General features: G+C 39.3%; 1 protein-coding gene and 1 pseudogene across 2 annotated transcripts in view; both read right to left on the bottom strand.

The window, feature by feature from the left end:
* Tox (thymocyte selection associated high mobility group box) overlaps positions 1-24,030 on the bottom strand; it is a 296,483-nt gene that overhangs the window by 119,335 nt on the left and 153,118 nt on the right. For both annotated transcript variants that reach the window (XM_063258463.1, XM_003464395.5), the window contains exon 3: positions 2,769-3,011. In XM_063258463.1, coding sequence (XP_063114533.1) covers positions 2,769-3,011 — 243 coding nt within the window. The remainder of the gene's footprint in view (positions 1-2,768; positions 3,012-24,030) is intronic.
* On the bottom strand, positions 3,019-24,030 carry LOC134478146 (phosphatidylinositol 3,4,5-trisphosphate 3-phosphatase and dual-specificity protein phosphatase PTEN-like; annotated as a pseudogene).

Here is a 24,030-nt window from a genome sequence, read left to right as displayed (position 1 = left end):
GAGCAAAATTAAAGCGCTATGATAGGAAATAGGAGGCAGACTCTAGATATGAGAAGGGAGGGGAAGGGAGGTCAGAACGATTCAGATTTGATACGGATACGTGTCTCAAATATCCAAGCGTAATATAATTACTATGTGCCACAAACATACTAATAAATTTTTTTTTTTTTTTTTGGTCTTTTTCCTTTTTACCGGTACCAGGGATCGAACTCACGACTGCCTGCTTTCAAGGCAGGCGCTTATGCCGCTGAGCTAAACCCCCAGCCCCAAACATACTAATAAATTTAAAAAATAAAACAATTGAAAATTTTATGCCATGCTACCTACATGCTAAGGAATGACATTCTGCTCACCTAATGGTTCAAACCGGGAGCTTAAAGCTCTTTGTATCTCAAAGGCCTGGGAGACCGAAGATAGCCTCTGTTTCCCCCCACTTAGGAAGATTTCTATTGTGACTGGAGAGTGTATCTAGGGACCCAAGCCTTGCAACAGGGAATCATGTTGAATTTCCAATTCTACTTTCCCCAAAATCATGCTGGCTTAAAAAATAGGTCTAACACAGAATTAATGCCACAGGTAACATCATTACTTACACGAAATACTGTCCAACATAGCTAGCAGGCCCAAGTAGCTACCTATGTGTCAAGTACTTAAATGAAATAAAAAATCTGCTGTTCAGTGACACCACTCAACAGCCAGACAGTGTTGTTACTGGAAAGCACAGGTTACCAGCAGCTCTGGCATCACACCCAGTCCTATGGGCAAGATGAAGCTTATCCACGTCTTGCCTAACACTGCTGATGGCTGGAGCAGCATTCTGCTTATCATATGAAGTGCAAGGAACAGCACTGTCAGTGGGCAAAGCACACACCAGCTTCCAGGATGTGGTTTGAGAGCTCTGGGTAGGCCTAGCACTCTATGAAGAAACCTCAGACTCACCTTCACAGCTAGAACGAACGGTAAGCTAGTGCTTCACTCCTTTAGCTCGGAGGCTAAGTTTTAGACCCAGATGGAGATGTGTCTCGCTTCTGCCTTAAAAAGAGCTAAAAGTTCCAAGAGAAGCACTGCTGAGGTGACAAATACATACTCAAAGTCCTGTTTGGACAATAGGGTTTGGAGCACAAAGAAATTTCATGAACTGAAGCTTCTGATATGGAGACAGGAAGGCTCAACGGGGAAAGAGCCTAGAAAGTGGCCTGCCCAGTCCCGACAGTGCCAGTGAGGGAGGAGGAATTGTCACAAGCTGAGATTTGTAAAGATGCCCACAAACGCTAAGGAGAGTAACAGGCAGGTCCACTTTATAAAGGAAAAGGCTTTGGGGATTTAAACTCGCACCCCAACCCCCATCCCCTCCACCAAGAGATGAACCGACACTTTCTCCACTGACTGGCTCCTTCTCCTTTCCAGGAGCAGGAACCCTATTAAAGCAAGAGTTGGAAACTGACTGGAGGAGGGGACTGGTGTGGAGAGCAGCTCTAAGGAGGAGACGGCCTGTGGGATACGCTGCAGCCCAGCATCTTCCAGCCTTACACATCTGGCACATCTGTGGGGGAAAAAATCCACGCTTCTTCTATTTTATGAAATCACGATAAACACATATATGCCACATCTATACAGAAGTCTTCTTCTGTCTGCCCAATTCCCCTTCTGAGCACTGCAATTAAAGATCTGTCGCCAAATGACTTAGGTAAGTGATATTTTGATATTTTTTTAAGAAATGAGGAACAATGAAATATAAACGAGTTATTGTTCACTGTGACCATAGCAGCACCATTCAGTGACGAAAATAAACAGAATTTGACTTTAAAGTGACTGAATTCTGAAAATCAAATAGCACTAATTAAAAGTCACTGTTAACCTGGGAAGAGAATTCTATGTATGAGCTAGAAGCTCTGCCCTACGCTACTTGCTACAGATATGTATGTTTTTCACTCTTGGAATACAGACAAATAAATTATTAAGTATTAAGGTAACATAAAATCAGAAGGAAAGTATTTACAATAAGCCAGTCTTCCAATAAGTCAGTTATAGAACGCTCATTAAAAATGCAGACCCCTTGGGCTCTCTAGGTAGGGCCTGAGAATCTGACTTTTTGCTAGTTTTCTGAGTGGCTAACATTTCCACTAAATGTACAAAATTCATCTTTTATGATACAGATTTTTTTTTTTTTTTGGTACCGAGGATCGAACTCACTGCCTTATGTTTACTAGGCAAGTGCTTGAACCACTGAGCTAAGTCCCCAGTGAAGTCTCATGTGTTAATAACAGAGGTACAAAATGTCCCATTAGACTGAAACACCTTAACAGAGATGAATTTTGATCACAAGAACTATACCTCCAATACAGAGGTAAAAACTGTCTTCTTGCTTTCCTAAGATATAAATTTGTGGAATTTGAAAGTGGAAAACAGCAGGCAAATCAAGATTGACAGTAGTTTCTGTGCAGAAACGGTGGGGATCTTATCTGCGGAGAGGGATCCTATACAAGAGGGGAGGCAGTGTCACTTAGGGTTACCTTTTATCTGCCTGCTGTTTAGTGCTCTGGGTTCCAAACATGAGTGACCACACAATTCACTGATTTTTGCTTTAAGTAAAATGTGGAAAGCTGCTTTACACATTTAAAGAATGTGTGGAGAATATTTTCCAAGGGTACACACCTCTCCACTGTTTCCGAACGCTATCATCGTGGTGTAAAAGCCCCACGTTACACAACGCCTTGCCTTTGCTTTGTCTGCCACTCCCGGCCACAGGGAGCTGAGCAGATGCTTACCACAGACATGGAGCTGGAAAGCAGGCTTCCCTCTTGGCCCAGCATGTTGGAGACTGTGATTTCCGGTAGGTCCATGTTTTGGGGGTGAAACGGTAGCAGGCCATTGTGGTTCATGGGGTGGCACAGAGAGTGGTACCCAGGTTCGACCTCGTTCAGGTGCACCAGCGAGTGGTCGGGGAGGGAAGGAGGTGTGATGGGGGGGATGTTAAAGTCTTCGCTCTCTAGACTTGGACCAGGATAGGACTGCAAAAAGACAAGAGTGACATTGTTGCAAGTTATCATCCCCTGTTCTTCCTCCTCAGGAGCAAACACACTGCCCTTGGGATGTGATTCCTAGCAGATTACGTTTAGCAAGATGTTTCAAATGTTCAAATTACCCTCCTGCCATTTATTCCACTATTACGCATGGAAGAAAATCGCCCCGAAAGTATATCCACTTCTAGTATAAAGACTGCTTCTATTAGGCGGCTTTCTTTTTCCAGGAAGCTGAACCCATAAGATTTCAAAGGTCCCATTAAATTTTCCAGAGTTTTAATCTAGCTGCATACTTTTTTTTCATGGGAATTGTGGGGAAGGGAGGCAATTTATAAAATTAATGTTTGATCAAACATGTTTCATAGGGCTCCCTACTGCTTGGATTATGGATGTAATACAAATGAATTCCAGAAGTCTGGGGCAGTCCCCTTTGGGCTTGAAAAGTTACCTGTTCACGATAAACAAAGAAAAGAGATTAGTAAAGAAGTAACTTAAACATGCTGTGTCAGTGTGGCCACACTGAAGGTTTCATATGTTTTTCAAACTGCACTAGAAGCTAATTTTATCTCAAAGATTTTATCACCAAATGTAGAGATTGCTTTCACAATTTCTAGCAGTATTTGCTCGTCTTCATCTAAAAGCTGATGAACAATATTGCACAGTTTAATTTCACTTCAGTCCAGCATGAAATGCAAAATATTACCACTATTATAATACTGATTCTGAGTAAAAGTTAAGAGCAAAATAAATACTTTTAGCACACCTGGGCCTTTTGCTTTTACAAATTAGCTTATATAAAATGTGAAGGCGGGGGGGGGGGGGAGGGAGAAAGAAGTAAAGATTATACGAAGACATGACTGTTTAGAAAAAGAATGTGGTAAAAGTTGGAAAATATAAGGAAGAGTGAATAAAGAAACACTGTTACCAGTTTGTATCAATACACAGCTATACTTAGAAGTCCTTTATAAAACAGGTGTCATAATATGAAAGGGAACATTTTGGTCCAGATAAGTCTTGCAAGCCTATCTTTCCAAATAAGAGCCTCCACCGTGTCTGCCTGCACCAGTAACAAGGACCCCTTGTCTAACAGCACGGCGCCTGCTGAAGTGTGCAAGATTTGAAACGAGAGGCAAAGGTAGAAGCCAAAGAAAGTAATGCAAGGTATTCATTGGGTGTTCCGCCAATAAGCTTCCTGCGCTTGTGTCCAAGTGCCTGGGGTTATTTTTTCCAGATGGCGTCTATTTGTCTAACAGAAAGAAAATCATCAAGTTGTACTTGCTAAATGTTGTGTGTGTTTTGATGTATTTGTTTAGGTGCTGTCACAAGACAAGATTAAATGAGGAGCGACTTGGAGCATCTGGGATTTGGACTCAGCCATGGGGAGGCACATGTGGGTTAGCATCTGGGGGTGAAGGGCCGATCCATCCCTGCAGATGATTTTGCTTAAATATCTAACGTTTCAGTAAAAATCAGTTACCAGCTCTAAAAGTTCAATCGTCTGTTACCCAAGTCTTCTGTTAACTGTATTTTTTTGTCTGATAGTTGTATTAGTGCTCTGTGTTGAGGTTACAAGTTTGATCAAATTCTCATGTCTGATAGATCTGAGAAGCTGAGTCTACAGCTCTGAGCCTTTGAGTCCTTCTGCAGATATAAAAGTTGCCCGTGGGTAGGGGAAAGTGCATATTTAATAATGTCGATTTCATATAGAGTACTTCCTAGAGTCCTTTGACTATGCTGCCTTCGTTTAAAACTTATAATAATACTCCTTTGTATAGTGATCGCTGTCTCCTTTTTCTTGAAAAGGAATTGGGGCTCAGAAATTAAACAACTCATTTAATTTCACTTAGCTGGAGGGTGACCAATCCGTGCATTGGCAGAAGATCGATATGGGAGGACAGAGCTGTGTGTTGGTGATACTGGGGACTGAACCAAGTTGGCTTGGTAGCAAGATACACCCCCAGTCCTCCCTCATTGTCTGTTTTGAGATACAGTCTCAGTACATCGCCACGTTGCCCAGGCTGGGTTGGGATTTGAGATCCTCCTGCCACAGCCTCTCAGAGAGCTAGGATTACAGGCATACACCACCACATTTAGCTGTAAACAGGCATTTCTAGTGCTGGGATACTTATATTAGCATTATAATTGCTACTGTTTTATTAGATTGAATGACACAACATTGCTAATACCCACTGTCTCTGTTAAAAAATTCATAATTTAAGAATTAATGTTGGCATTAGGAACAGGTTTTTCCTGGTACCAAATTCTGTCTCAGTACTCACACCCTGAAATTCACTACTTTATATGAGCATGGGAATTCATAATTCATAATTTGTCTGTGTCGGTATGGCGAATGCTACATTTTTTTGATACATCATTTTAGCAAGTTAATCAGTGCCTGTTTGAAATCTTACTGCATCACACACAAGTAATGGAAAAAAAAAAGTAGAAAGTTGCTCATAATTTTAAAATTCATTAGACTGCTAAAAATGCTAAGCGATATTCTAGGCAGGGTATCCATGACTTTATATTCTAGAGTTTCTTCAGTTGTTAAATCTTAATTTCTGGAATTTTAGAGGAAGGTTTAATTGGTATCACTTTATATTCAGTGGTAACAATTGTACTGCAATTTAACTAAGCTACATGGTTTATTTTCATGTAATTACACATTAACATTATTTAATCTATGCAATTATACACCAAACCCACAGATTCTACAACTTAACTGGTAATGGGTAATTATGTGGGTCAAGAATTTTAACAATGTAAGGTTACTTAGTAGTTTGTGTTCTTTACATTAGAAATCACGATATGGCTATTTGCCTATTACGGTGTAATTGATGTCATATAAAGTATTGTGGTAATTGTATAAATGTGAAAATGTTCTACAACGTTAGAAAAGTTCAGTGCCAAGCTAACTGCTAATGGTTCTAGCTGTGGAAATAAATTAGCTAATTTCCTAACTTTGACTTCTATGAATCTTTTACTTTGATTCTTAAAAATTACATAAAATGTTTACTAAATAGTTATCTTTTATATTATAGAAAATTTGAAATTGGGAGGTTGTAACAGCACAAGACATTGCTTGAGACTTTGTTTTACTTCCCATTGAGCTGCATGGGTGAATTTGTGTTAAGTTTGTTGAACGAGTAGACAAAACAGGTAGAGCACTAACTTATGAACTCAATTTGTTCACAATGGCTGGTTGTAACTCAAGTTCGTTGTAAGTCAAGACTATTTTTCTTATATGAAATAATGGAAATACCCATAACACATTCCGAACTTCCCAAAGCACCCTTAGCTAACCTTTACAGAATCAAAGGGATTGTATAATATATATAATTTACCAGAAACACCAACAGTTTTCCTAGTATATTCACTAGAATGTTATAAAATGTATCTAGTTAGAAAATGTGTCAAAAACAACAATTTCACCCTGCAAGCTCCCAGGATGGGAGGAGGAAGTAGAAGGTGGTTATGGTTTGGAAGGAGAGTCCCCTTTCACAAGAACATCAGGAATCTGGTCTCTGGTGTCTTTGCTGTCCTAGGCAGAGTCTGTTGCCCACTAGGACCTGCTTCTGGCTCCCTAGGTCTCAACCTTTTCAGAACAAAATCTAATCTAAGGATGCCTGCTTCTGTCCTTTCTTTAACACCATTCTGTGGTGTGGTTCATGACACTGCCATTAAGCACCGGAATGCAGCAGTGGCCTTTTCTCTGTCTGGGTGCATGTTGTCTACAAGTGTTTGTAGCCCTGTCCACGTTTTTAGGATTTCCTTTATTTCAGAACAAGGGCTTTGCTGCACTGGTTGTTGATTCTCCCCCTCCTCTCCAGAAAGCTCCTCAGCTGCCACTCTCTGCTGCTCAGCCAGAAGTTGCTGAGGTGGCTCTGTAGCCAGTTCCTCTGGGTGTTCCTCCTCCAGGTCCTCAGCATCTTCACTCACCCCCAAGCCTGTGGACTCTGCTCTGGTGACAATTCATCAGCCGCAGGGTCGGCTGAAGGCTCAGGCTCCTCTCCACAGCCTTCAGTCTCACTCCATTATAATTTCAGGCCACACTTTCTTCAAGGCAGAGCTCAGTGTCCTTAGAGAGACACTGGCCAGGATTTCTCAGTTAAACTCATGTAGGAAAGGGTGTTGTAATGTTCCTTCCAGAGCTCTTTAAGGGTTAAATCTGTATCCAAGACCATCTGGAAGCACTTCAGGAACAGTTCCTTGGTTATAGCTTCTTTTTGTTTTGTTTTGTTTTTGAAATGAATAAAATGGGAAAGTTTTTATTTATCTTAATTGAATTTTAAATGTCCATTTGATACAAAAAGATATGCACAAAACACAGCCACACAACCTTTTTTAACTGGACAAGTGTCACAGCCTTGTGGACGTATAGCGTGAAGCAAGATTGGTCAGGGAAAGAAAATTCTTCCTATAATTGGTAATCTGACACAACTTCCTATTACCATTAAAAGGTCTATCTTCAGTTTACTGAAGTTTGTTTTCATGGTTTTTAATTTCTCTTGATTAAAAAAATCAGACTTTCATAATTTGTATCCCCCGATCTTCAGCAAAAGGATCGTTCTCTGGATCAGTCAGTGGTGTCAGAATTTCTATAATGATCAGGTTCACTGTCATTCACATCTGGCATTAAGGAAGTTGAACTGCTAGTCTCTGGATTTGATGGCTCCTCTACTGTTTTTGTGAAGTACAACTTTACCTTAAAATTTGGAGAAGAATATCAGTTTGCCTTATCTTTATTTGCTTTGTCAAGCTCATTTTTTGTTAAAGTAAGTAGTTATCTTTATCATTATCTGCACACTCTATACTGCAAATACTATCAATTTCTTGATCCCAGAGACTTCCATTTTCTACTTTTTCTGAGGTTTCCTCTGATCCTGGTATGAAGAATACATTTATCCAAAAGCAAACCATGTTGTCCTTGTTCAGCATCTTGTTCTGTTTGTGCAAGACCTCTACTTTGATGTCACCACCCACCGGCAGTGGCAGAGGGGACTCAAAATACGTGAACTTGTCTCCCATCTTGTGGGTCCTGAATTGGAGGAATATATCTTCATCTTTAGCCGGCAGACCACAAATTGAGGGTTGCAAGTGCTGCCACTGAACATTGGAATAGTTTCAAACATCATCTTGTAAACAACAGTGCCACTGGTCTATAATCCAGATGATTCTTTAACAGGTAGCTATAATGATAAACATAGAGCCTCTGACTCAGAATAGTTACTCCTTTTTTGTCTCTGGTCTTTAATTCTCTGTAGAAATCTATAGCCTCTTGCGCCTTTAAAAATTTGTCCTGATGTAATAAATATGCACAAATAGTTATACCAGTCCGTCCCTTTCCTGCTTTCCAGTGAACTGCTCCTGCATGACTGTTGTCTTCTCTTAGCCATTGGTCAAGATTGCCACAAAAGGTTTGACTAAATTCTAGCTGTGCTGGCTTACGGTCTTCCAAAAGAGACTGTGAAACTCTGCAGTTAAATTTGGTGGTGTCATATTGTCTTTAATTAGATGTTGTATATCTATCTGTTTATATGGTTTGATTCAAACCCTTACTACATCATCAGTATTGCTCCTGTGTATGCCTTTAAGTCTTTCTGCAGGAAATCTCATAGCTATAATGTTTGGATAAATAGAGATCAAGTCTAAGTCAGATCCATCTTCATGTATCTCCTTGTTTCTGCTAACCATCTCTTTGATGATGACTGTCACATCTGGGAGCCTGTGGTTCTCACTTCTTAGGGAACACAGTTCATTTGTCCCCAGAATGAAAGCTGTTGGCGAAATGCTCAGAGGATGGACACAGACACATCTCCTTGGATTTCCATGGCATGGAGGACAATTGTGCAGGTGGGCTGATGGTGGATCCTGTGCGTGCCCGCTGCCCCCCAGAGAGCCCAGCATCTCCTCTGGCTCTAAGTTGCTTCACCATAGTGAACCCCAACTTGGTTCTCAGAGGCTTCTGCTCATAGTTTCTTAAAGTCAGTGCTAACCTACTGGTCCATCACTGGCAGTAGAGGAACTATATGAGGTGTTAGGAATTCGACTGAGAGCCATAAGGACTCTCCAGTCAATTCTTCCAAATCTCCTAGGGAAGCAGGAGCATTGTTTATGACGGGGAGAGCCTGGAGGGTAAATTTCTGCCCTGTCACTTTTCATAACAGTAGGACAAAAAGTCTCCCTGATTCACTACAGAAAAAGTGCTCTTATAACCAGGCTTTTCTGTTAGATCTCCACATGACCCCAGCCTGTTCTTCACGACTTTGTTTTCTGAACACTCTAGAGGTCTCAGAGTGATAAACCAGGGGTTTTATCTTGAAGTCACCACTTGCACATAGCAATAAGGTTAGTCTAACTTTCCTAGGCTCGTGGCCTGGTGTTTCCTTCTCTTCTTGGGTACTGTGTGTTCTCCTGGGCACTTCTTCCAGGAAAGGCCAGTTTCATCACAGTTGAACATTTGATGACAGCAAAGCCGTTCCTCCATGGCATCACTTTGAAGTGGGGTATGTAATTTTCAGCAGACCTTTTTCAGCACTGGTTCCTTCACTGTGCCTAGTTACACTGTGAACCCCAGTTCTCACCTTAAAACTGTGAGACCACCTTTACTAGCATGAAATGTTTCAGTATTATCACTTGTTAATGGATCATCCTTTATGAGACCTGCATTAAATACCTAGTTTTCCACAAATTATAGGCTCACATGGGCTATAACCTTACATCTGCTTTTGCTTTATCTATACTAGTCCTAGCCCTTCTGGCCCATCTAACAGTGTTGACCGTGACTCACTAATTGGAGTGACATCTTCAGCAATACCAGCTTCCTTATGCAAATATTTTCCTGTGTAAGACTGTCGAAATGATGGATTTCAACATGCTGTGCATATCAGCAAGATTGGTCACATGCCCATCAGTACTCAAAAGGCCAAAATCCAAACTGCAGCCTGAACTTTTCTTCCTCTCTGTTCTTCAACAACTGATGAAACTCAGCAACCACCACTGATACAAATGAAGACGAGATATTTAATGATGGTGGGCTAAAATTCAAGTGGCAAATTTTCATTTCACCTGGGTTTACACAATAATAACCAAAGGCAAGGTAGAAGCAAGTGTATATAGAGATGTGACATAAATCATAGTCAATTTGCCTGGTTCAAATGGCTTAAAAATACAAATTTTTATTGTTGCTACTTGATGAAACTCTCCCTGATCTTAAGCTAGTCACCGGCTTACTCCGCACAGGAAAGCCCCATCCGGTCTCTCTCTGTGCTGGAGCACCTATAGGAAACCCCACCACCACCATTGTGGTGACCACCGTGTGACTGACTCTGCCCAGGCTCCAAGTAATCCTGCCTGGAGTGGGGTGGGGTAAATCAGGAGGCTCAGCTAACTCTGGAAGAGAGATGAACTACTCAAGGTGGGAAGGATTGTCAGAAGTGTTAAGGTAGTAATCTGAAAAGAGATTAGTGTCCTCAAGAGAACATTTTTATAGTTCTATATAACAGAGCTAATGGCCATTGTGGACCATTTTCTTAAAACCCTAAAGGTGGTATGTGCATATTTAGCTGAGAAAGGGCTGCATCTTTCTCTGATGAGGATAGATTTTGGGGTTGGTTAGGGCTATGAATAATGATTCCTCCAGTGACTAGTAAGAAGAGCTGCAGAGATTACTGGAAAGATTTGAGGCTCTTGAATTCAATAGACCAGGTCTATATCCAGATTTTTTTTTTTTTTGTACTGGGGAATTGAACTCAGGACCTTGCACTTGCCAAGCAGGCGTTGTGCCACTGAACTATATCCTCGACCCTTAAAATATTTATGACTTTGGATCCTGACACAAGTTTCTTTTTTCTGTGAGTCTCATTTCCAAAACTCACTTCATGGGGTCCTTTAGAGCATTAAAAATGAAAACATAGGTCAAAAGCCCAGTGATACATGTTTTCCAGGTAAAAAATTTCTTGGTAATGTGCAGCTTTAGTACCTATTGTTGCCATTAAATGGATTTTATACCTGAAGCAGCTTGGGTCATGTGGAAGAAAATAAACAACTAGAAACTGCATGCTGGTGACTGAGACGTGCTCCCTACGGTGGCCTTCTAAGGGACTTCAGTCTATTTTCCATTGATCAAACCTCCCAGTGAAGAAAAGTGGACTCTGCTCAACCTTAATATATTTAATTGATTCCCATAAATAGCTGAGATAAATTTTTTTACATTTATTTAATGGAATGAAATTGTGTATATAAAACTGAAGAATCAGAATGGAGAACAGAACAAGGTACAGGCAAAAGATATGTCCTGAACACGCTGAGAGTGACTCACGGTGCAAAGGGCCAATAGCTTCATGCCTTGCTAAGGAGCCTGCCACTCAAGGTTGAAAAGTTCAGTGCCTATGGACTCAAGTAAAAGGTGGATGAATTTGGGGACCAAAGTTTTTTGTCTAAGTATAACAAAAAGCTATTACTGTTTCCAGTCCTTACAAAGGGAGATTCTTAGCAAAGAGGTAAAATCGCTAGTGAAAGGGATTGATTCTGAGACCAGAACCAATCCCAGGTGAGGAAAGTTACCGGACAGCTTTCAGATGTGCCCTGGATTGATCTGCTTGGATGCCTTTCCACCCACCCGACTAAACCAACCTTCTTCCTGCAAGTCCAACCTTTCCAGCCCCCATTTCAGTAGGAAAGAAAAAAATCCCTCATGTTATTTAATTATACACTAACACTCCTTCTTAATCATATTGCCTTCCATATTCCATGACAGGAGTATCCTGTTTACATTATTTTCCCTTCTGCAATCCACATTTCCTTTGCTACAGCTTACTTTATATTCTACATCATTGCATCTGCAAGTGGAACGCTAATTACACTGCTTTTTCTTTCAAGTGTATAGAATTCATGTTTTCATGTTGTCCAGATAGAGTGCAATACATGCTGAACAGGAACACATGATTGAGAGTCTCTTTTGGACTTTGCTTTTTCTTTTCTTAAAATCTAATTCTCTAGCAGAAAGGAACTGTATTTGTGGATTTCTGTCCACATATTGCAATCATTATACACTGCATTCCATCTTTAGTGACAAGAAGTCCCATAACTCAGACAAATTCAAAAGATATCATCTTGTACACATCTTTAAATTATGTGATGGGTTCATGCAATCATGCATACACTAAAATATGGCTATGGTTATAATACTGTAAAATATGTTTCTCATATAGATCTTTATTTGAAAGATAAATAAATACTGCTGCCATCAAACATATACAGAATGCCTTAATTTTTAATCTGTAACATAATTCCTGAACATCAAAGATAGAAAAATACCAATCTTCAAAGATGTTTCATCTTGTATTATTGAACATTATTGTTGCAAGATTCGAATAATCAATAGAAAGCAAAATGAGCTGAGAAATGTATTAGAAAAAATATACTTCCTCTGTATATTTTAAAAGTTAAGATACAGCATTGTAACAGTGATTTCCCCTAAAAATATTTAAACAGCATCAACATGATTTCTAATTTCTTTTGAGAAGACCTTCGGAGGTAGGTATTTTTCAAATTCCTTTGTCTCTGCGTGAACAAGGGTTGATAGCTTGAGACTGTAATGTATTACTGTGGAAAGCTTTGGTCTGTTACATAAATCATCTTAACACTCAGCAAGAATTGTCCAACAATGCCATTGATGTGCTCAAGCCAATGATCCTGCAAGCAATTTTTTTGTCTTTCCTCACATTTCAGACAACAGCAATAAATCATCTTCATTTAAAAACATACAATGTACTAATTTTTCTAGCAGTAGTTATCAAAATGAAATTTTTGGTAGAAAGCATAACATTTATTTTATCAGTGCTTACGAATTTTTATAGTCTGTGTTATATAAAACACAGTGAGCACCCATTTCCTATGGAAGCATTTGTTGTGTTCCTACTGTGTGTGAACACCCTGCAATGTATGATTTGAGAACTAGAACACACAGCACATATAAAGGAGATAAATAGGAACTGAGGCTCCCCTTAAAAGCAGTATGCTTCAAGTTTCATGCACAATGATCTCAGAATGTAAATGGGGAGAGATTACTTGAGGCTGGCATGATCAAGAGGTGGCTATAAGCAGTTTTCCAGCGATAGCGGAACTGCAGGTGAGGTTCCATTGCTGAGATGTTTTGGGTAACTGGGGAGGCCGATATACACAGATGTGCAGGCAGCAGAGAGATTGACCTGCAAGGTTGCTCCTCAGCCTCTGAGATAACCACAAGGTCATGACTGTCTCACCAGTTAAAACAAACTGCTGGGACCAGGGTGCAAGGCTCAAGCTCATTTATACAAAACTAGAGTGCAAAGCTTGAATGAGACCAGAAAACAGGAATGACCTGAGTCTGCTCCAGAGAACAGCTGATCTCACTTTTCCTGGGAGAGCTTTGAACCCTGAGGTCAGGGGTCACACGTTGGAGCTCTGAAGGTACCGGTGGTACTGAGGCAAGCACTTGACTCAGACTAGTGGGATGGAGCAGGTCAGCTCCATGCTTCTCTATCAGGCTGGTGACAGATTCCCTTCCCCAGGTTTCTAGAAAGGCTCTTAACAGACAGGGGATCCTGCTGCCATAACTCATGAAGAATCCTGGAATGGGGAAGAGATTTGTTTCCCCTGAGTACTGCTTGGTGGTCTACAATAGCTTCTGAAAAACAAAAAAGTACTCCATTCATCGCCCACAACCTAGATGAAAGGAGAGAGCTACTTCTGAAACCATCTGGCACAAGCATAGGTGATTCCATATTCAGCTTTCAAGAGGTCCTATTAAAGGATTTAATTTCATCCTTTAGCACCTAATCTTACACAAAATGTAATCCATGTTTTCTAAAAATTATATATAATTATATTATATTTTAATACATTGAGTTGTTACATACTGAGATCTAGTTTTATACTTTTGCACTGTTTCTTTTGACTTTAAAACTATACATGAATAAAATCACTCTTAATCCAACCACTTAGGAGAAAATAAAACAAAATGTTACTGAAATGTATACCTTTCAAAATGTTTTTCAGTATGTGCTTGCTTATTTTTAGATTTTTTGTTTTTATTAAAAAATAGACCATTGAGGTCCAATTTTTGAGTTTTAAATTCTATTGCAAATCTTAGGTTATTTATTTATTTAATTTTGGTACTGGGGCAGAGTCATGATCTTGTGCTTGCAAGGCAGACGCTTATACCACTGAGCTAAATTCCCAGCCCATTTTAGTTTATTTCTTAGTAAATGTCCTTACTTAATTTCTTTAAGTATCAGTTTCCAAAGCTGTGAAATATAGATGATAATAGTATCAGCTAGTTAAGAGTTTATCAGGATTATATAAGGTAAATGAAATCCTGTCTATGCCATGCATAATACCCTATTTGATAAGAAGTAATCAGTGAATGCTATCTGCATTGTTATTGTTATATTATGTGAGCACCTAAAATGGATCATGAATAATATACTCCAAGTTCATAAATATTATTTGTATTTTTGTATAAATAGCTCTGTATTTTATCCTTTCACTCATGTTTTAGAATTTATTCCATCAGTTTTCTTCTTTGAGTATTTAGACTATTCCTGATATCTGTTAGGGTGCATTGTGATGCATAACTTTTTCCATTTATATCCTTAAAATAACATTCTTTATGTCTATATTGATGCAAAAATAGAATCACAGACTGCTCAAGACGAGATCTGAGAAAATCAACTTAACAGAAATTTTTCTAAAAAAGTGGAAATACATTAGAGCTGAAAGACTGCCTGTGTTTAAAATATGTTAAAACCCAGTGAATTTTATTCCATTATTAAAGTGTTTAAAAACAACTGCAAAGATGCTATGAGTTTTCCCTCTCTTCAATGAATTCCATAAATACAAACAAATCCTCTAAGTACTGGGGGCCTCAGTTTCCTCATCTGCCAAGTATAGGGCATGAAAAGGCCAATAAAGAGACGGAGGGAGGAATCACTGCCCTGAGTGACTGAATCAAGGCAGAGTCAACAAGACCTAAGGAACACAACTCTCACGTATGATCAAGTGCTGATTTTATAGCTTAAACTGTCTCTCAGAATATTCCAACATGGTAACACATGGCAGTTATCTTAATATGAAGAGGAAACGAAGCTCGCATGTCAACATTTCAACCTTAAAAGTTCTAAAATAACACTAACTCTAGCTACGCAAGCCTGATTTGGGCCTTCGACTTTCCAAGGCTAAAATCCTTACTATGAAAATTTACTATCTAGTGTTTCCCAAGTCATTCAATCTATTTCATTTGATGAATTGTAAGAATTAAGTGAATCGTTGCATGAAAAACCTTTGCTTAGTTCATCCCCAGAAATAGGTAGCTCATAACTGACAGCTATCATTATTATTATTATGGCATTGGGCTTAGGGAAGTGCTAATCTAAACTTCCGCCCAAGCAAAAGCTTCCTACTAAAGCTTAGCCATCATTTTTTTTAGATATAAATGTTTTTTTAATTAAAAAAAGCAAAACGTACAAAAGGGTAGAAATGATACAGAATTTTAAAAAAATAGCATTAAGAAATCATCACTAGTTGATATGTCACATACTGTTATCTTAAAAGTAGATGTTCAAGTTACAAAATCAAAGCATAAAAACTGAACAGACAAGGATAGTTTGTGTCAGCTATCATTTTGAACTGCAGTCGAGCACATATTACCAGGGGGTAGAACAAGATGGTGGCTGAGTAGGAAAACCATTTCTCAGCTGACTCCCCAGGACACACTACTCTGAACAGCTATTCACATAAGAAGTTACCCTCACAAGAGACACACAGCCAGGTGAGAGAACACGGTGCTTGGCTTTAGAGACCAGCAGCTCAGTGCCCAGAGTGCAGAAGAGTCCAGGGTTATCTGGGAGCAGCTTTTGGACAGAGCGCTAGGCTGCTCCATCTTGCAATCCTGTTGCCTCGTTCTCCCTGTGCTTCCTCTAAGGCCACTCCACTTCATGACCTCAGCAAACAACTCCCAGAAAGTTTAGCTCTGCTTGCAGAATGGCCTTCTCCTGAAATGCCAGGAAGATGCTGGAAGGTTTTTACTGTTGGTCTTCAAATCATGACCACCAGAGTTCCTATGGGTTTTAAACTGGATTATTCTGTTTGTATAATCCCATGCTGTGTTTCATAAATCACTTGTTTGACTTTGCTAGAACAGGATCAATGACCATAACTAATGAACAGCAAAAAGAGGTGTAGAAAACATTTCTAAGACAGCCACTGCTCAATTTCAAGTCATTAGGGTTACAGTTAAATATTTCCACATCCAAACTCTGAAACAACACAGATAAGAAAGAACACAAAAAGAGAAAAGTTTAAAATATAGTTTAAAAATTAACTTTAAACCCTCTTTTTCAGGGAAGTCTCGCTAGGTCTGCTCCCAAAGTAAGGAACTGAAACTACAGAGAAACAGGACACTTTTAAAAGGAATTTGGTGTGCAGGTGATGCTAGGAAAAAGAAAAAGTTTAAAGGGACAGGAGTAAATGGAAAACCTTAGCTTTGCTGTTCTTATACTCAAAAAATGAGCAAAACCACTCCATTGGGACATACCGACATATTAAAAATGTTAGTGTTTGCTTAAAACAATCTTTAAGTGCCTTGGAAACAGAGTTGGCACACACAGGGACATCATTGAACATATTACGAGTCTTAACTTGAGATATCACAATTATGTTTTGGGTTATTCTTTAGCGACACGTCTATTGTAAGTGCCAGGAAAAAAATATATAGCATGTTGTACTTGCAAATTTTAACCAGAAAAGAATATTTAGTTTTTCACAGTTGTTCACATGCTAAAGAAAAAAAATCCCAAAATATAATTGTGAACAAGCCAGAGAGTTGTTTTCGAAATGTATCAAGAGCCACTGCACAGCCGTGAGGCTGTGTACTAGACCCACAGCCTCTCCCTTTGCCTATCTGTCTTGGCATCTATTGACATTTTTCAGCTGAATCAGCCGTGTTCCAAAGGCAGCCAACATTTCCAGAATTTGCTTTTACCACAAATGCTACTTCATTCAGATCTTTTCATAATTTTATTATTGAAATCCATTCCCTGATGCCTCAAGAAACATACTATTAGATAATTGTAATAAAATTCTCAAGTATAACAGGCAACAAACATTCATCTTACTGATATAAAAATGAGCCTTCTATTCACAAATCCCACAGCTTGGAAATGTATATGATACACAACATTTAACCTGTCAGCAGCCCCATTAGTGTCAGTGCAAAGAAATTGGCATCAGTAGATGAGAGCTGTACATATGTTTATGTTTTAAAATGTTCCCAAAATAGCTCTGATAGTGGGGTGGGCATAAAACATGTCTACAGGACAAATGAATTTCAGTTGAAATTTTATGGTCTATTTACATTTTTTGAGCAATTTATAGCTCTCGTGTAGCTGGTCACTTAATATTAACAGAGTCAATAATGAACTAAACTAATAGTAATAAAAATAAAGCCTGGAAGGGGAAGGAATCAAAGTTCAAACACATCAATATACAGTGATCAAAAAGCTCTGCAGAGGGACTCATGTGAGTTTAATGATCATGAGCCCAAAGATACATTCGTACGGTACCGGTATTCAGTATCCGTACGGCTATTAAGACATTTTTATAAACTGTAAGAAATATGTGAGCTGTTTCAAGACATAATGCTGAGAAACAGACTTCCATGGAAGAAGTCAATTTAGGAAGAAAACAACATAAACAATAATAACTTGTGTGCTCAAGTGAAGCATCTTTTTAATTTTGAGTAATGAAGATGTCAAGCCAAATGCTGGAGTAGTTTAACGTAATTAGGTGGCCTATTTTTCCAGGCATCCTTTCATTTCCCATTGAAAACTCGGCTCGTATGCAAGGCAGCAGGGGCAATTTCATCTGTAATGAATACCTTCGGGACTGCACGGAGTAATCATTTGAATGTTACACTGAAGACTGGTTTGAGTAACTAGTCTGAGCTTGTTAAGACGCCAGACTTTACTGAACTAACCAGATTACTCAAAGCATGGCAGCTTGATCATTTTATTGGGCTAATGGTCAAAAAGTCAAGTTGACTTTACTTCTGAAATTTCCCCAAAAGGAATCAGTCTAAAAGTAATTGGTCTAATTTATATTTCAAATTTATGTCACAATCATGGGAATTTTATGGTCCACAGTAGAGTCTTTTTTCTAAGAATACTCTAAAAATACTACAGTTTCTAGGCTTTTTGTGTCATAACTCATTTACCCAGAGAGACAGACCTGGAGAATTTTCTCATTAGAAAAACATGTAATTACAAAACAGAGAGTTGGTGATGTGTTTGTAAATTTTAAAACAATTTTTCATAGAGTTGAAAGAATACTGTACAAGACAATTTGGAGAGCCCTAGTGGTTCCGCTGCCATTGTATTGCTAATGATAAGCAAAAACATGATATTCTTGCAGCAGTAATTGCTTCTTCTTTTCTAGTTTATTATCACATTAATGTGTCTTGTCCTTGAAACGATTCTTTCAGGAGGGGCAGGACTGGGGCCGTACGCTAATGTGTCCACAGGCACTGACACCCAGACAAGAGGTGCTCCTGCAATCAACCCGAAGGTGCTCTGTTTGCCAAATGACTGGGATGCAAGGCCAAGCATCCCTGCAATTAGAAGACTCAGAGAATTAATGCAATAAAAAAGAAAGCAAAATAGTTTAATTCACTGACTTATCTTTCAACAAATACAGCTGTATAACTCTGATATGTCCCATACTATTCCAGGCCTAGGAGATCCAGAGAGAAACAACCAGAGGTCCACCTTCATGAATTCACGATCAGATGGGCAAGGACATCTTTGAGGACTCTAGTGGACGCCTGCTCCAGAGGGCCCATGGGCACCTTCACACTCAGATCCACAGATACAGGCAAGGCCCTGAGGTGTGTACCATTCAGCAACAGTAAGCAGAGGAAGCGTGGAAAGGAGCAGATGAAATGGTGCATGGGAAACCACGAAGCCCAGAACTAAGGCAGTAATTGTTCAGATGGGGAAGGGGACAAATTAAAAGCTTTGTGAAAACGGAGAATCAAAGCCATCTTAGATTAGCTAACATTTGAGTGAGAAGGGAGAATCCGTGTCTCCAGCTTGGGTGACTGGGTAGGCAGTGCTGACACTTACCACTGACCGAGGCAGTATACTCAGAATAAATTTGGGGTGTGATGTAGGCTGGTAGGTGATGAGCCGCAGTTTAATGAACTGAGGGGTTGGATCTGAGCTGCTGTCAGGGAAAGGAGCTTAGTGGAATTGGAAATCAAACCTGAAACTCATTTGAGAGAGCTGCCCCGGACAGATGACACAGATATAGATACAGATCTGAGTACATGTGTATTTCAACTTGATGATCAAAATGTCCTGTACAAAAACATAAACCTTACCGTATTTTATTATGTTAGCTACCTATTACTATGACAAAATGCCTAAGATTACTAATTTAGAAAAGAAGTTTATTTTGGTTCATGGTTTTAGAGGTTCTCAATCCTGTACTGCTTTTCTGCTCTCGTAGGTCTGGCCAAAGGCACAAGTGGGGAGCATATGGCAGAGCAAACTGCTCACCTCACAGGCAAGAATCCAGTGAGGAAGCGGGCAGGGTCCCTCAGCCCCTTGAGGGCACATGCCCTGTGACATAAGGACCTGCCTGGAGCAGGTCTCACTTTGGTCCATGCTTCAAAGCAGCGCCATCCTGTGCATCAAGCCATTGACACACGGATCTTTGTGGGGTGCATCCATCCAAACCATTGATAGTATTTATCGATGTTATTTTTAATCTTGAGATTTTAAAAACTGGGTAAAAGTCAAAATTTCCGTGGAGATTTGAAGGAAAAGAGATTTGAAGGAAGGAGATTTGGGGAAAAGCAGAAAGAAAATTGATCACCAGCTGAGAGTAACTTAAAATATGACCTCAGGTCAGAAATTTGAGTAGCAATTACTGTGGTGCTCAGAATTAACAAGAAAAACCCTTGAACTTAAAGGATAAACACAGAGAAAAAAAGAGGAAGGAAGGAAAGAAAGTATGAAGTTAAGAGAGGATTCAGTAAGCGAGCAGGGGAAGGGCTAGAGAAAGAACACAACAGAAGGAAATGGTTTAGGACAGCGAAGCCACGTTCAGGGGGAAATGATTTATCGAAAAACCTGGTTCAATCACGTAACCTAAGCTTTTCCAGTATCTGACCCCAGAAATCTCTTCTCTTTCCCCCATCAAATGATTATTTCTTGTCTATAAAAGAGCAGTCCTTCCCTGCTCTCTTAGGCAGGGCTGTCCCTGAAGCAGGCAGATGAGAGCAGAATTGCTTGTCTAGAAACTTTTGCAAAAAAAAAAAAAAAAAAAAAAAAGAAAAAGAAAGAAAGAAAAGAGAAAGTTGTGCAAAACAATGCACATATGAGTGAACTATTTCTTACTTTTTTTTACAATGTACAGACAAGGAAGAAGGCATATTCTGGAAACTGTCTTAGAAAAAAGTGAGGGAAAGGAATGGGATACACACAAGTAAAAATCAAATAATCTTGATGCCACAGAAAGTTCCATTGAAGAGAACCAAACTCCTGGTTCCTTTGCATTTAGTGTAGACAGGCATGGATAACCCCGGGTGGCATCACACATGCAGAATTATAGAAAGTCCTTAATGATTCCAGGGGTCAGAGGAAAGCGATTCGATTGTTTAGAGAGAAGGGCACCCCGAGCGTGTGTATCTTCGTGGACTGCGAAGCTTTTGGTGGAAATCAAACTCAGGTGGGAAACTCAGTTCCCTTCAGTCTCATGTCTCTGGCACAGTAGTGAATATATTTTAAAAAATACATTCTGCTGTATACAGTTAAGACATAAAACCAGAGGCTATGAAATAATACAGACAGTAAATGGATTACTTCACGCAGCAAAGCAACACGCCCATCACCTCACAGAGGTACCATTTTGGGGGTGTATGTATCGCTACCCACTTAGCAAATACGTCAGTAACATTGGTCTTCTGTTGTTCATTTACTCTCAAGTCCGTTCATTTCGTGGGTTTGGTTTTTGTACATTTTTTTAGTCTCCATGTTGTCATCTTAAGCATGATCAACTCAAATGGAATAAGGAGGAGTCTTGGGGTGTGGCTGGACCATGGCTTTTCTTCCTGGCTCTTTTGTCCTTAGCTACTCTCAGTGTCCCCATAAATGACACAGGAAAGATCCTACAGGTTCATAAAATATAACGCAACATGTACTCTTTAATCAGCGTTGGGAAATGCACAAGAAATCCTGCATTAAATGGTTCAACCACTATCCAGAGGCAGAGAAAAGTTAAATGGTGTTTAATTTATAGTACTGAGTGATCAGCACGGTTATAGCTAACAGGAGAAAATAGTCTATATTCCAAGAAGGGCGCTACAGTGCAGTAGAAATGTTGTGGGTTTCATTACATACTTGTCAGTCATATTGCAGGACGATATATTCCATTTTAAAGCTGCCTATCAATTACAAAGCTATATGCAAAAAAAAACTTAAGGGTTTGTGTACTGTAGCTTAAAAGGCATAGAATGTATTCAGTAAATAGGGCCAAAAAGCCCTCTGGGACTGTCTAAAAGAATATCATTAATTTTTACAGTGTATTTTCATTTCTGGAGTAGTTCCAGCATTGGCTTTCTATAAAAATCATTTCAAGTTTGGAATTATGCTATGTGCTTGCAGGAACATCACAGGAACAGTAGTGCACCATATGTTGCTACTTAGCAACTCGGTCTGTAAGTCCCAAAGCATGTACTGATTTGAAAATTGAACAGGAATTATAATTGTTGAGTGATGCTATGAAGCAAGTTATCTTGGATTACTAAACTATACAGATGTTTGATGCTATATAGGAAAAGGGAACAAAAGTGCTTTTCCCCCCATGGTATGACTGAAATCTTATTTATGGCCGCCTAAAGGAATAAATTGATTAAAATTCTCCAAAAGAATACCAGGTAATGAATTTTTGAGCACCCAAATTACAGTAAACAAAAGAATGTTAAGTGTAAAATTTAGCAAGGGCCATTCAACTTTCCTAATTTGTGAAGCTCATTCTCCTCCAGGGTATGTATCCTCATATATTATGCTAATTTTTAAAGCAGTTCATTCTAAAAAACTTTTCAAATACATATGCTGCATTATTTAAAAAAAACAGTTTGCTTTTGGCTCACAAACCTGCAATATCTTTAAAGAGCACTAAAGTATTTGAAGCTCTTTATTCCTTCTACATAAATTATCATTGGTATTTGCAACATGCTTAGTAACTCCTGATCAAAATACTGAGAAAAATAATGTTCATTATTTGATTTCGGTAAGGGATCAACATCATCCATTGCACTTGAATTTGGAAATCTAGGAGCCGTCTTGTGGTGCTGCACATATTCTGAATTTCCAGTCCTTTATCCAAAACTCTTAAAGAAGGACATAATGATTCTCGGAGAGGGAGCAGCTGCTTTATAACGATAATCATTTATTGAGTTTGTGTTTCTACTGTTTCAAACAAATTCAATTAGCCCTTACACTTCTAAACCCTAAAGGCACCTAAGAGATGGCACAGGGTGGCTTTAATCTAATAGTAATACTAAACTTGTCAGTACAGTTTTGGGATTGATGCTTAGAATAGAATTAATAGTAACATTTTTCATTTTTTAATCAAACAGTTCTATTCAAACCCACCTATGGATCTCGGAGGCTACTTAGCTGAGTTCAGCTAAGTATGAATTTCAAATGCAAAGTGTGGCCTTCCAAAGGTATTCTTAGGCTGATCAACTCAATTGAATGGAAAGAAATGTAGGCAAGGTCTCTGAACTTCGGGACGACCTTTTCCGTGGAATAATGTCATGTAGTGTCCAGGATGCCTGCCAGGGAAGGCTGCACTCATCATGACTTCTAACAAATGCCAAGTTGGTGGGGATGCAGCTGCCTGTTTTGAGTTAAGCACCAGACATTTTGTTCTTGGAGCGCACCCTAACATATACATTATATTTAATTCCTTGACAGCCACAATTAAGAAAAATAGTTTACTGCTCTGCTTTTTGCCCCTTCTGTTTCAGCTATCAAATCTATCTGGACAAATCAAATAGACATTGAAAACTGTGACGTTAGAGTTCATACTACAGCGACCCAAAAGTGATGTTCCAAGGTACTGTGGTTTTAGTGTTTTAGAAAAAATTGCTTCGTGCCCACAAAGCGGTCCCATGATCTCCCTCACTCTCATTTATCTGCTTATTTCTCTTTGCTTACAATGTTCTTATATTTTCTGTTTTACTGGAACCCTAGGGCAGTTCATAATTTTGCTTTAAATGCCTTCTCTGGATTAAAGGATCTGGTCTTAAGTATCTAAAAATAGCTGGGCAAGCATTTGCTTTTATAAATGTAACCATTTACATTCTCCCTGCACTTTTGTTGTCACTTCTCATGATTAAATACCTTGTCAAACATTTCCAGGGAAATGGATACAAAGGTGCCCTTGAAAGGTTTTAATCATATCTGCTTTGGGGCCTGAAAACTACTCCCCACCCACAGCCTCCCCCAAGAAGATCCTAAAAGCAGCCTTCCAGGGCCCGCAGTCCATCGATAGTGGTGATGAACTGAACCTCTTGCAGAAAAGGCCCTAACAGTTGATAATTAAAGCTATTTGTGATGTGTGTAGCTTACAATGATTAACTCGTCTACAGTCGGAAGCACAAATAACCTGCACCTGTAAAGACTTTATTTCCTAAAGGTAAAACAACTGTTTAGGAAGGATCATGCTGGCAAAACAGCTGCTTGCCGTTCTGGAGAGGAAACAAGGTGGAAGCTTTCAACAAACGCCAACTCCGGTATTTTATCAGCTCCATCTCATTAACTGGAAACAAGGCTTAAATGCTTTGTTTATAAATTATGATTATTCCTGATTGCGGCAGTTACTGATAGTGCTACTCATTTGCAATGCAACTCTTTGAATTTGTTTAATTACAATTTGAAACAAGGCAGAGAAGATTAAT

The sequence above is a fragment of the Cavia porcellus genome, unplaced genomic scaffold (genome assembly GCF_034190915.1).
Source record: "Cavia porcellus strain 051 isolate PalLab524CR breed Dunkin Hartley unplaced genomic scaffold, mCavPor4.1 scaffold_11, whole genome shotgun sequence".
NCBI classification, from domain to species: Eukaryota; Metazoa; Chordata; class Mammalia; order Rodentia; family Caviidae; genus Cavia; species Cavia porcellus.
This window is presented reverse-complemented; position numbering and strand designations above follow the sequence as displayed.